The sequence below is a fragment of the Pimephales promelas genome, chromosome 20 (genome assembly GCF_988280905.1).
Source record: "Pimephales promelas chromosome 20, fPimPro1.hap1.1, whole genome shotgun sequence".
In the NCBI taxonomy this organism is placed as follows: Eukaryota; Metazoa; Chordata; class Actinopteri; order Cypriniformes; family Leuciscidae; genus Pimephales; species Pimephales promelas.
In genome coordinates, this window is record NC_142788.1 from 21,255,289 (window position 1) to 21,268,546 (window position 13,258).

Consider the following 13,258-nt stretch of genomic DNA (forward strand, 5'->3'; position numbering starts at 1 on the left):
GAACATTGTTTGCAGTTTGACATTGTACGACTTTAGGGACAAAAACTGAGACAATGTGCTACACACATGCAATATTAATGTATAGTGCTCTGAAACCATTCAGTGATGTGAAATTAGACCATCTAATTTCAGTTTGAAGAATAATTGAATTAGTAGGGGAGAGGGGAGAGAAGTGTTTGCGTAAGGTCTATTCCCCTCAGCCTGCTGTCTCTGAGGTGTTTAACATACAAATATAACCTTGAAAGTGTCAGAGCCTCTGCGCCTAGTTTCTATCAGACTACTTTAGCCTTCTTAGACTCCCTGGGAGCTTACATTTTGAACTTCCTCATCAGGCCAATAAACTTTTGCCCTCACATTCCGTCCTTAATTAAACTACTGAGTGTCCAAAACAAACACAGACTGGGATCAAAAAAGCAATTGGTCCAATAATCCAGTCCGTTAGTAATGTTTCATCTTTTTAGTCAAGGGGATTTTTTAAGAGGAGTCATGCAAGACTTTACAGTAAAATGACTAAACATGTCAAAATGGATACATTTGATCAAAACAATGTTTTCAGTATAATGGCAGGGAAAAAAACCTAATAGTTTAAGAATTAGCTATTGAATTTTTGGAGGACATACCCTATGGTTTGGGGAATATTTGAGGTTGTTGTTGTGATTTTTAAAAGAAAGACCTCAGAGAAATGAAAGGAAAACTGAAAGAAAGTAGGCAATTCACAGATCATTAAACTAGGTGGAAGTAAAGTCGTATAGGTGGAGGGACACTAATCTGTGAACAAACCAAATGACTGGCTTTTGGTGCTGAGTGAAAATAATCTAATTAACCTAGCTATTCGGGAGATAATTAAGACGCCACATTATGCAGGAAAAGCCGTGAAGTGGCATTATTTAGTTTGTTTGTGACAGACATACATTGAAGCAAACTTCTCAGAGGCTATTATATATTTGTAAAGCGTCTTTTGTAATCACAGAACAACCCTAGTGTGGATATTTTGGACAACTCATGTATAAAATTAGCATTCTTGTGGAATTTTTCACCGATAAGGATTAGCCAAAAGTTTCCCAAAAGACTGAGTCGTCGGGGAAATACGTTTCCATCCAGATGGAGGAGGGAATAATGCGAGACGTCATGAGCATCCTGCAAGGTGATTGGCTGTTGTGCGGCATATATAAACCCACAGTCCACAGTGCAATCACTTCGGCGCAGTGTTGTGTATTATCACCACAGAAACAGTAGGGTACTCGCGCATCCTCGTGTCGGTCTGTTTTAGGCGTATTACTTTTTGTTTATTTTATTCTGTTAGAAGACATCGTGAAACCATGAAAGAGAGAAGAAACGCACAACCAATGGTTGTCAGATGTAAACTGGTGCTGGTTGGGGATGTTCAATGCGGGAAAACTGCGATGTTACAGGTTTTGGCGAAGGATTGTTATCCGGAGGTCAGTAGCCTACAGAATTTCTCATGAACTTATTTGTTAAAACAATTCTGTAATATTATTAATGCTTATTCCGAATGACATTTATGTCTAGAGTAACTGTTGTTTTCACTCATGCATGTTAAGAATAGTGTTATTGAAACATTCTTTGGTTACCAAGTCCGTTAGGATTTTACAAAATGACGCAATCATTAAATTGGTTTACGTAGAGGCGGGGAACAGTAAAAATTTAAAGTGTTAACTTACCCCGGTTTGTTTTTAAGCATCACATAGGCTATACATGTAGCATCACATGCATGTTCATCAGTTTTAATATGTTGCATCTCTTCCTCAGACGTATGTGCCCACAGTATTTGAGAACTACACGGCCTGTCTGGAGCTTGAGGACCAACGTGTTGAATTGAGTTTATGGGACACGTCAGGTAAGATTAAATGGGTGACCCCATGACTAAATATTAAAATGCATCTAAATCTAAAGTAACGTTTTGTTTTTGGCATGTTATGTAACTTGGAGCACATCATTATGTAAATGCGTCTCTACATAAAATGAAATGTCTTGTGTAATGGAGGAAAAACGTATAAGCTCTGTTAATTTATAAAAACTTTAAATCAAATACATTAGTGGGATTCTTGATTGGTATACTGTTATGAGATAATGTGATGTCAAAATGGACTAGGAGTATGGCAAGCCGTTTTGTCATTTATTCATTCCCAGGACATTCATTTTGACATCAACAATTACATTTTTACTAGTTAAAATGCCACTTCTTGATATCAGGAATTAAATTTGAACTTGTAAAAACTAATTCTTGATATTTGTAGCTAATTGAATTTTCACTACTTAAATTTCGCCATAGGCTGTTGCCATTCAAATCCAATTGTTGATATCAGGAATTGATTTAGTTGAAATTCCAATTTCACATATCAGAAATACAACTTGTACCACCTGTCAACACTCCCGTTTTACCCGGGTTTGTCCCGTTTTTTAGCCCTATCTCCCGGTTTGTTATTTCTCCCGGGAAACTCCCGTAATTTGCATGGCCCAAACTCCTTAATGAATAAACGGACCAATATGTTTGTCTAATATTGACCAGTTGCCAGATCTTGTATTAAATACATTATATTCACACAATCCACACTACATAAACAATTTCAACCCGTTTGTCATCTCAATCTGGCAACCTATACCCCAGTTGCGCAGTCGCGGAAAGCTCAACCCGAGCGCGAGCAAAAGAGTCAACTTCAGAATAACAGTCAGTTGTGTGAACAACACAAGGCATCTGTGTATGTCTGAGCACTTTGGACAGAGTGGTGATAATGAGATTAAGATGTTTACATGTCTGTTTATTAGGATTAAAATTGGCGTACTCCATAGTTTAATGTGAATATGGTTACTACGATTTAGAGCTCAACCACATTAGTTTGTATTGCGTTTAAATGAGAAATAGTTTAATCACAATATTGCCAAAGTCCCATTATAATCGCATTATGAGGGTGCATGTACACACACTGATTGTCACTAGTGACAATCAAATTATACAGTAGATATCAAAAATGAACTTTTTCACAATTCAATTGTTAATTTTAAGAATAGACATTAGCACTAGTAACCATGTAATTATTGATATCAAAAATGATGATTTTTACTAGTACGAATTGTATTGCTGATATATGAAATTAGAATTTCAACTAAATCAATTCTTTATATCAACAATTGAATTTGAATGGCAGCCTATGAAATTTAACGCAATTACAGATATCAAGAATTAGTTTTTACTAGTTCAAATTTAATTCTTGAAATCAAGAAATCATATCCCTATTGATTAAAAGTCAAAATGGCTTGCCATACTAGGAGGGGGAATTTTATTAGGGACAGTGCATGTTAATAAACATTTCTGTAAATTTGCCAGAATTAGCCAAAAGACTATTTTTTATCAGCAGCCCCACAATGTTGCATCTGTGTAGTTAATATCATCAGTTATTCATGCATTTTTGCTTTAGAGTGTATTCATAGTCTAATTGAAATTGTCTGGAGAAAACACTAGAAATTGGAAACCACAGAATTGTTTGATGTTAGAAAATGTGCCAATATCTTAATAGTCAGTAGTCACTGTCAATTGCTACATTCCTTACAGTTGTTACAAATTGTAGCTGTTTTATATTCCGCTCAAGGAAACAGCCTGGCTTGTTTTGATCCGTGTTGGACCAATCCAGTCATGCTGATTACTAAACCAGACCTGCTTTGAATATTCAACATATTATTTATGCTAATTCTGAAGCAGAGTAGGAAAATGTAAATGTAGAATAATTGTAACAGATGCTCAGTTTGCAATAGAACACCATATACAAACTATTTGCAACAAAGAAAATATATAACATGATGTATATAATATATAATATCTAGTGAACTTGAAAATCATTCCAAGAATTGATACTTGAATTGGAAAATCCAGTGATTATTTTATCCTAAAAAGTGCCATGTTAATGTGATTGTTTCCAAGATGACTGATGATAAACCCTGTACACACTTAATCCTGGAAGTCAGCCAAACAGATTAGAGCTTGCCGAATCAAGAAAGCACCTTTTTTTTTTGGTCCAATATGCATGAGGCATGAGACTATAGACTATGTCTGTCTTTCTAACAACTGCTGTACATAATCCGTAGCCTAACGACTACATGATCACTGAGGCAGTACACATCTCCCCACGGCTTCCCATTGTAGCCTATTGACCTGATTACAATGTGCTGTGTCTACTCCTCACTGCTCATTTCTGAATCCCTAGTAAATGACAGGCATGATAACCTCATGTCTCTTTGGAAGTGTTGCCAATAGAAGCATCATTAGCACCTAGTAACGTCTGACTGTCAAGTGTGGCTGATAGTACTAGGTTTCTAAAATGTGTTTGTGTACGTGTGCGATAGTGATTGCTAGCGAGGGAGAGAGAGAGAGAGCAAGATTAAGATTTCATGTACAGATTGCTGAATGAAATATGTGCTGTTAATATGCCCCTGCCTTTTGCTCATGCTTTTTGATCTGATATAGTCTGCTTGGAGACAAGCCAGCTGAGAGAGAGTATGGTTTAAGGGGATGAATCGGGGCTTGAATGAGGATGAGAGGGCAAACCAGAGTTTTATCCAGTTTTTAGCTCTTAATCATGGCTGGTGTTGTAGAAGTCAGACTGTATTTCCATGAAGTTAAATGGATATTTCAATTCAATCTACTCTCGGATATAAACGGAATTGGCTGCATATCCATAAGTTCGGGGAAAAAGATAAATTGATTATTTGGCAAAAAACTAAAATGATACTGAAGTATTTCTCACAAAACTATATTCTCCTAGCAACACTATTAGTATCTTATGCTCACCAAAGCTGCATATATTTGTTTAAAAATACAGTAAAAACAGAAATATTACAAAATAAATTTTTCCATGTTAATGTAATTTATTCCTGTGATGATAAAGCTGAATTTTCAGTGTCGCATGATGAATCATTTTATTTGCTGATTTAGTGCTCAAGAAACATTTCTGAGCATTATCAATGTAAATATCGTTCTGCTTAATACTTTTGAAGGTACCATACATTTTCTTAGAAATATTAATAAAATGTATTTAAAAAATCTTAAATTTTAAATGTCTTTACTGTCCATTGATCAATTTATTGCAACCTTGCTGAAACACTATTTTTTTCTTTCTGACCCCAAACATTTCAGTGGTAATGCATGTGTGCATTCATTACCTTCAATGTGCATTTAAAAAAGATTTAATTGTGTAAAAATAAAGCTGGTAAAATTAGGTCATTGCACTTTTTCAATCACTTTGATTTTAATTACTACTAAAGAAAATTTAGCTTGAACTTCAGTTAGAAATGACAGAAATTGTGACAAGTGAGATGGATTTTAAAAAAACGACATAATAAGAACATTTTACAGTCTGGCAGATTTGATTTGGAGTGTTTTCGGTTATATGCTGTGTGCTATTTATATCGGCTTAGTGATACTGCTCAATGTGAACACTTCTTATTTGTCTTTTCCTCATTGATTGTGCTGACCTCATCATTGGGTTTCCAACTGCTTTCTTTGAGGCTCAGAAAGGATTTACAGGTGAAAATCAATCCTCTCACTTAATCGCGACAGCAAATTGGACCTTCTGCAGGCTCTTAGAAGATGGCCGTGTGTATTTCTAATATGGAGGCTATATTTAATTTGCATTGGGGGGGGGGCATTAGCAATGGATTAGGTGGCATTTGCTGTTACACTGATGGATGTACATTTTTGTGAATATAAATTCTGCTGCTTCAGTATGGGATGACTACACAAGATCGGATGTGTAAAAATAGTGCTCCATTAGCACATTAAAACAGCCAGTAGATTAATGTGCTCTCCAGTGGCCATTGGCAGTTGATGACGGGCACCAATGAGGAAACACCACAGCAGCTCTGAGATGGTATTCCCTGAGGGGTCATGGCCAGCCCCTGCAGTGAGAGAGAGGGGGGATTCTTTGTTAAGCTCCCATCATGTTCTGTGATGGAATCTCTGGGATCTTAAGGAAAAGGGGGGTTGGGGATATGGAGAATGCTCTAGGTTTTGTTCTCATCTCTAGTGGGAAGACGGACAGGGGCTTTCACTTGCTTCTGGCTCCTTTGTGAACGTTGACCTCTCTCAGCCCCCTGCTTGCATCTACATGAGTCTCAGAGTGCTGATTAATTCTCACATATTCTACTATATCGGAGTTTACTCTTATTCAGCTTATAAGTTCTGTTATAATATCTGTTGCAACTTGCAAATGCACATATTTAACTACAAGTCAGTAAAGATTTCAACAAGTACACAAAATAAGGGATGCACGAAATTTATGGGCCGTTATCGGCCCAATAAGAAAATTCGGCCGATATATTAAAGATGATAAATGGATTTTTTCCTTTAGCTGAGACACTTCAGATGCTCAGTGTGTCATGATGGATTTGAATTGCTTGAAATATGATTGCAATCACTTACAGTTAAAGGGATACTCCACTTTTTTTTGGAAATAGGCTCATTTTACAACTCCCCAGAGTTAAACTGTTGAGTTTTACCATTTTTGAATACATTCAGCCATTTTTTTTTTATATTTTGAAGAATATCAGTAACCAGACAGTTTCTGGTCTCATTGACTTCCATAGTACGAAAAAATATATACTATGGAAGTCAATGGGACCAGAAACTGTCTGGTTACTCATATTCTTCTAAATATTAGAAAATCGACTGAATGCATTTGAAAACAGTAAAACTCAACTGTTTAACTCTGGGGGAGTTGTAAAATAAGCCTATTTCCCAAAAAAGTGGAGTATCCCTCTAAAATACAGGTGACAGTCCACTGTCAGCATGTGCAGTGCAAGTCTGTCATATAGGCTACATATAAAATTATAATGAGAACATTATAACTGTGTGCTTGAGACATGACTTTTAATGGTGAGACTTTTGTTTTTGTAATCAGGCTTTCAAATATAAATAATTATTGGTTATCGTATCGGCCAAAATTTTTATCGGTGCATCCCTACACAAAATAACTTGTGCTTTGTTTTGAGTCAAACATGAATGATAATGATTTGCACATCAATAACAACTGTTCTGATTGATTCAGGTCATTAAGTGAATTATTCTTCCGACTGATTAGTCTTTTTAAACACTTAATTAAAAGAATCATGTTATTTGTTCTTGAGTTAGACTTGGGTTGCTTAATTGAGCTAGTGACAACCCTAAAATAACGTATTGTCTGGAATTATTTTTGCAGCCAGACTTTTTCATAGTTCAATACAGCAAGCTCATTCACTTGTGTAAAATGCTTTCTTCTTTTCATTATGATACCATCTTCACACTAGAGTGATATTTTCTTTCCCTAGTAAATGACATTAAGCCATAATAATTGACAGGATCTGTTATCACGGTCTCATTTAGACTGTCAGAGAAGGCTTAGTCATGAGGGACGAGCATTGTGAACATGACTCTTTTAATAAGTACTGAAGTGAATCATACCCAAGACCACCTTTTCAAGTGACGTTTTTACAATCCGAACTGTGACGTCAAGCACACTCAGGTCAGGTGCGCACCAAAAATCTTTCTTTAGTTTGAAAGTGATTCTTTTCATTATGTTTCAGAACATGTCTGATGCAACTTGATAGTTACATTCATGGTTCAGAGTCATTGCTGAAACGCTGCTAAAATAGTTTTTCAAAGAATGAAAGAGATCAGCAGATGGAATACGCTCCGGCTCTGGTCTGTGCGGCACACAAAAGCAGCCCACTCTACCTCCATCTGTTCTCTTCACAAGACTCTTCATGCACCCAAGGAAAAGGCCATCTCATATCAAACACATGCTCACGTTGGCCCACTTTTCAGTTAAGCTAGTTTGCTCTAGGCATGGCTTCACAACAAAAAAGCATTTAGTGTGATTGTAGCTACTCTACACTGCTCTTTTTTCCCCTTTTTGCATGCTTCACCAACCCTACATCTGGTAATACACGGCCAGCATAACATCCTCATCTTAGTTATCCAGGGAACATGCGGCCCAGGGTTGAGAGCGGAGAAGCGGTTTGTTCACACATAGTGCAGTTCTGTGGTCCAAGACTGCAGGTGGTATACATGATTCATGTTGGAAGCGCTCCCTGCCAACAGTATAAGCGTCACGGTGTCCTTTTCTGATTTCAAACAGTGGTTTGAGTGAGTTTTGGTAAGCTCACCATGTGGAGGTCTTTTTCTCTGACTGCTGGGATGTGGCATTTTGTCAAGATTAATTGAAATTGCTTCTTGTCCCTCGGTGTACATCTACATCGATCTCTGCATTATAATCAACAGCAACTGAATGCAGCCTCACGCCCAGGTTTGTGTGTTCGTGATTTCCTGGTAATAGAGGAAAGAGGCGGTGATCTGTGCTTCAGAGTGATATGTCTGCAGTGTGGCTCACACTCACTCAAACCCATTCCTACTTTAACCAGAGATCGCTCCATAATGAAATGAGTGAAATTAGCTTTTTTAGTTTCATGTTGAATTTTAGTTCATTAAAACTTAACCAACATGACACACAAAGCCTGCCCCAACGTTTCTGAATGGTGCCGCGATTTCGGCGGATTGCCAAACTAACTTTCAGTGCAAATCTAAATTTGCTGGAAGTTGTCTGGGTTTTCCCAGGCTAGCTCATAAGAGTCATGTTGGATAAGTTTTAATCAACCTAAAATCAACATGACATACAATTGAATATTAATGTATTGTTTAGGGATTTTACTTGATGTTTACAGATTGAAATCAGAGAAATATTATTTTAGTGGGCGTACTTGCGTAAAAGTCATTTTTGAAAAATTATGTAACGGTTCTTGCAGAACGTTTTTCAGACTTTATACTGTATTCTATATATATATATATATATATATATATATATATATATATATATAACAAAGTAAGTTAATAAACAGTGGGAGTTTGAGTCACTAAAAAATAACCTAATCAACTATTTGGGAATCAAATGTGGTTTGATTCAAAAATAAGAATCAAAGAATCAGTTATTTTGGGAATCAACTGGTCGCACTGAAAAGTTTTGATTTTCTAAAATGAAATAAAAATGATTCAATTCATAACAGTGACATGTTCTGATGCAGACCCCCCCACCCCCTTTTTTTTAAGTAAGCTTCTAGAAGTAAGCTTTTTTATGAGGCTTCTAGACTGCAGTGCATGGCTAACAATCATTTCACTGACTCTTGCAAAGACGTGGAGACTGTTACACGTGAGGTTCAGAAGGAAAAAAATCATCCAGTAAAGGAGACTCTGCAATAGTGAGGTGTATATAAGGCTGTTTACGCCCCCCAACCATCTTCTCAGTACCAAGTGGGTGGGCACTGCTCTGTATCAAATGATTGATGGGCAGTTAAGGGATGCCTTTAGGAAGACGGCGCTCTGCAGATGGTTGACTCCAAGGCTGTTGCTGTGGAAACAGAGGGACTGGAGGTACTGGGGAGGGGGGGGGTGACTTAAGGATTCTGAGCAAGAGCGGGAAAGAGTGCCAACCCCATCGCTCCAGTTGCATAATCTACTGGAAAAAAAAAAAACGAGGAAGAGAGCGAGACACCTAAATCAATGAGGATTTAGAGCTCAATTGTCATTTTCTTCATCTTTACAATGCCAATATGGCACGCAGTGAGAAGAGGGCTTTAACAGGATGTATGATGAACAGGGGAGCTCTACCTCTGGCCTTTGTCTGCTTCTGTCTGCAGATACAGCACATTCACAGACAGCTGTGTATGTACTGGAGGAAAATATTTAGAAGTTGATTTTATTTTTAACTTATTTTATTTGTACTTCAGTCTCTCTCTCTATTAGGAACACTATGCTAATACTGTGTTTGACCCCCTTTCGCCTTTATTTTATGTGGCATTGATTCAACAAGGTGCAGAAAGCATTCTTTAGAAATGTTGGCCCATATTGATAGGATAGCATCTTGCAGTTGATGGAGATTTGTGGGATGCACATCCAAGGCACAAAGCTCCCCTTCCACCACATCCCAAAGATGCTCTATTGGGTTGAGATCTGGTGATTGTGGGGGCCATTTTAGTACAGTGAACTCATTGTCATGTTCAAGAATCCAATTTGAAATGATTTGAGTTTTGTGACATGGAAGTAGCCATCAGAGGATGGGTACATGGTGGCCATAAAGGGGTGGACATGGTCAGAAACAATGCTCAGGTAGGCCGTGGCATTTAAATGATGCCCAATTGGCACTAAGGGCCCTAAAGTGTGTGAAGAAAACATCCACCACACCATTATAACACCACCACCAGCCTGCACAGTGGTAACAAGGCATAATGGATCCATGTGCCAAATTCTGACTCTACCAACAGAAAGTCCCAACAGAAATCGAGACTCATCAGACCAGGGAACATATTTCCAGTCTTCAACTTTCCAATTTTGGTGAGCTCTTGCAAATTGTAGCCTCTTTTTCCTATTTGTAGTGGAGATGAGTGGTACCCGGTGGGGTCTTCTGCTGTTGTAGCCCATCCGCCTCAAGGTTGTGCGTGTTGTGTCTTCACAAATGCTTTGCTGCATACCTCGGTTGTAACGAGTGGTTATTTCAGTCGAAGTTGCTCTTCTATCAGCTTGAATCAGTCGGCCCATTCCCCTCTGACCTCTTGGATCAACAAGACATTTTCGCCCACAGGACTGCCACATATTGGATGTTTTTCCATTTTCACAACATTCTTTGTGAATCCTAGAAATGGTTGTGCGCAGAAATCCCAGTAACTGAGCAGATTGTGAAATACTCAGACCGGTCCGTCTGGCACCAACAACCATGCTACGCTGGTCCTGTACCGTATTGTCTCCTGTACCGTATACGCACTGCAAATGGAGTATGTGAAACAGGTGTTAAACTAAAAATTAATGTTTATTTTGTTAATGTTTCTGATGATCAATACACCAAAATTGTCTATTCATTTTGTTAATGTTGCTGGTTTGTGGATTTCAAAAATGCTTGCGGTCATCATTTTGTATTGAAATGTAATTTAAAAATATTCTCTACCTCTGAACTGACATTTTATTTTCTCCTGATTTCCTCTCTCATCATTGTAGTCATCTCTTCATTAGCATCTCTCTCTTGTTTCAGGATCTCCATACTATGATAATGTGAGACCCCTCTGCTACAGTGACTCCGATGCCGTGCTCCTCTGTTTTGACATCAGTCGCCCAGATATCTTTGACAGTGGACTTAAAAAGGTAACTAGATATTCCTATTAATATTCAAACCCACCACTGACCTCAAGAAAGCACTGCATTGGACTTTCTTTACCATAAAATGTTTTGTCAGGTAACCTTAAAATGTGCTTCATGTGGGATTATTAAGTTTAATTCAGAGTTCTTTATGAATGATTAATTTGTTTTTGCTTTTTTACTGTACTTCGGCATTTTGGGGCTGTAATATTTATCACACCATACTTGCCAGAAGTGCTTGGCACTTAAGAATCAAGATTACAATTGTCATCATGCAACCCTATTTATACAGAACAATGTGTTTGCTCTGTAAGATTAATCAAAAACAATTATTTTATATATTTCTGTCTCTTTGCAGTGGAGGGCTGAGATCCTCGACTTCTGCCCTAGTACTCGTATTCTCCTTGTTGGTTGCAAGACAGACCTTCGGACAGATGTCTGCACGCTGATGGAACTGTCCAATCAGAAACAAACACCCATCACTCATGAGCAGGTACAGCCACACGTTGTTTCTTTCCTCTGTTGCATTGATCTTGCTTACTCAGGCTGTAAGTCAATATTCTCTGTAAAACTGCTTTTTGAACTACACTACCACAATTAAAAGTTTGGGGTTAAGAATTTTTTTGAAAGACCTTTTTCTGTTTTAAACGGTAACTGCCTATATAGACGACTCACAACGTGAACAAAGCTTTTGAATTTATGACCTGTATCTTTGGCTTCTATTAAGAACCAACAGCGAATTGAGTTTGTGCATCTGCTTCCATCACAGGGCTCTGCCATGGCCAAACAGTTGGGTGCCGAGGCTTATCTGGAGTGTTCAGCCTTCACCTCCGAGAAGAGCATCCACAGCGTGTTCCGCACAGCTGCGCTGGCTTGCATTAACAAGCTGCAGCCACTTGCCAAGCCAAGCCCGACCCGCCGGCTGTCCAAACGCCTGCTGCACCTCCCCAGCAAATCTGAGCTCCTATCCTCCACCTTCAAGAAGGAGAAGGCCAAGAGTTGCTCAGTAATGTGAGTGGAGAACTTCACCCCCATAACAAAAGCTACACCATTACCTGCGCTTTGGTCTGGGGAAGGGGGTGGGTTCCGATGGCCACATCATTGACGTGTGGGATCCTTCCTCACCCCCCAAAGAAACCCCTTTCAGAGCAAGTGGACACCTCGCTGTCCTCCTTGTCCTGAGCTCTTCAACAGTGCATATGTATTTTCAGTACTGTATCTTGCTTTTTTCAAAACGAGATTCAATCATCAGCCGTCATCTATTCACTCCTTGTTCTTGAGAGATTTGCTGTCGTTGTGCCAGTTGAAGCTCGGAGTGATTCAACTTAGGAAACAGATGTTTTTAAAGAGGTTCCAAAGTTCAATGTAATGTATAAATACGAGCTCTCTAGTGTAAGATTCAAAATACATGCCTACAGAATGCACTGACTAAATCTGAGGGAACCGATCCAAGGGAATTGTGAAGCCGGGACCGTTGGGGATCTGTGCGCGAGGCCTGGGTCATGTAGAGGAGAACGAGGCCCATTTGGCTTTATCATGCTGGTCGAATTGGCTGCAGTGCTGGAAGCGAAATGTGTGTTGTTGCCATTCATATCTGAACACTAAGATGGAGGAATAGAGGGAAACAAGGGCCAAAAATATGTTTAAAAAGACCATTTATGATGCTACCAAAGTCAATTTTCCCTTATTTCCTCTATTAGAACACTGTCTGATATATACATGCTTCTATTTTTAGAGGCAATATCTATCTGAGAGATAGGATGGGTGTGACTGGGGAATATATTACAGTGATTATCTGTATCTTAACATCTCCTGCTGCTCTGTAGTGTAGACAACCATGAATTTGTGAAGCAATCCCTGTTCTAGTTCGGGACTCGATCGGATCGAATTTGGCTTTCTTTTTTTAAATGACCTCGAGAGATGTTGAAGAAGGCTGTACATCGCCTGGTTTGAGACAATTAAGTTCAGGCCAGCTTGGGTTTAGTTTTTCATGCATCTTATGTAGCAATCTCCTGTTTCATTGCCTCCATGCTCATTTTCAGCACTAGCAGCAGAAATATTTGTGGATGATATCGTCCATCGTGCTTCTAA

General features: G+C 38.5%; 1 protein-coding gene across 1 annotated transcript; it reads left to right on the plus strand.

Annotated features, from left to right (window-relative positions):
- The first annotated feature begins 1,187 nt into the window (after positions 1 to 1,187).
- On the plus strand, positions 1,188 to 12,193 carry rnd1b (Rho family GTPase 1b). The gene is made up of 5 exons (XM_039652761.2): positions 1,188 to 1,439; positions 1,771 to 1,858; positions 11,064 to 11,173; positions 11,526 to 11,660; positions 11,937 to 12,193. Exons 1-5 carry the CDS (start codon positions 1,320 to 1,322, stop codon positions 12,180 to 12,182), a joined length of 699 nt encoding a protein of 232 aa, XP_039508695.2. The 5' UTR covers positions 1,188 to 1,319; the 3' UTR covers positions 12,183 to 12,193.
- The last annotated feature ends 1,065 nt before the right edge of the window (positions 12,194 to 13,258 follow it).

What these genes read in the sequence shown, in the direction of transcription:
- rnd1b (XM_039652761.2), top strand. Translation starts at nt 1,320, where the DNA reads ATGAAAGAGAGAAGAAACGCACAACCAATGGTTGTCAGATGTAAACTG. An exon ending in CGAAGGATTGTTATCCGGAG is followed by an intron (nt 1,440 to 1,770) that starts GTCAGTAGCCTA and finishes TCTCTTCCTCAG; the next exon opens with ACGTATGTGCCCACAGTATT. An exon ending in GAGTTTATGGGACACGTCAG is followed by an intron (nt 1,859 to 11,063) that starts GTAAGATTAAAT and finishes CTCTTGTTTCAG; the next exon opens with GATCTCCATACTATGATAAT.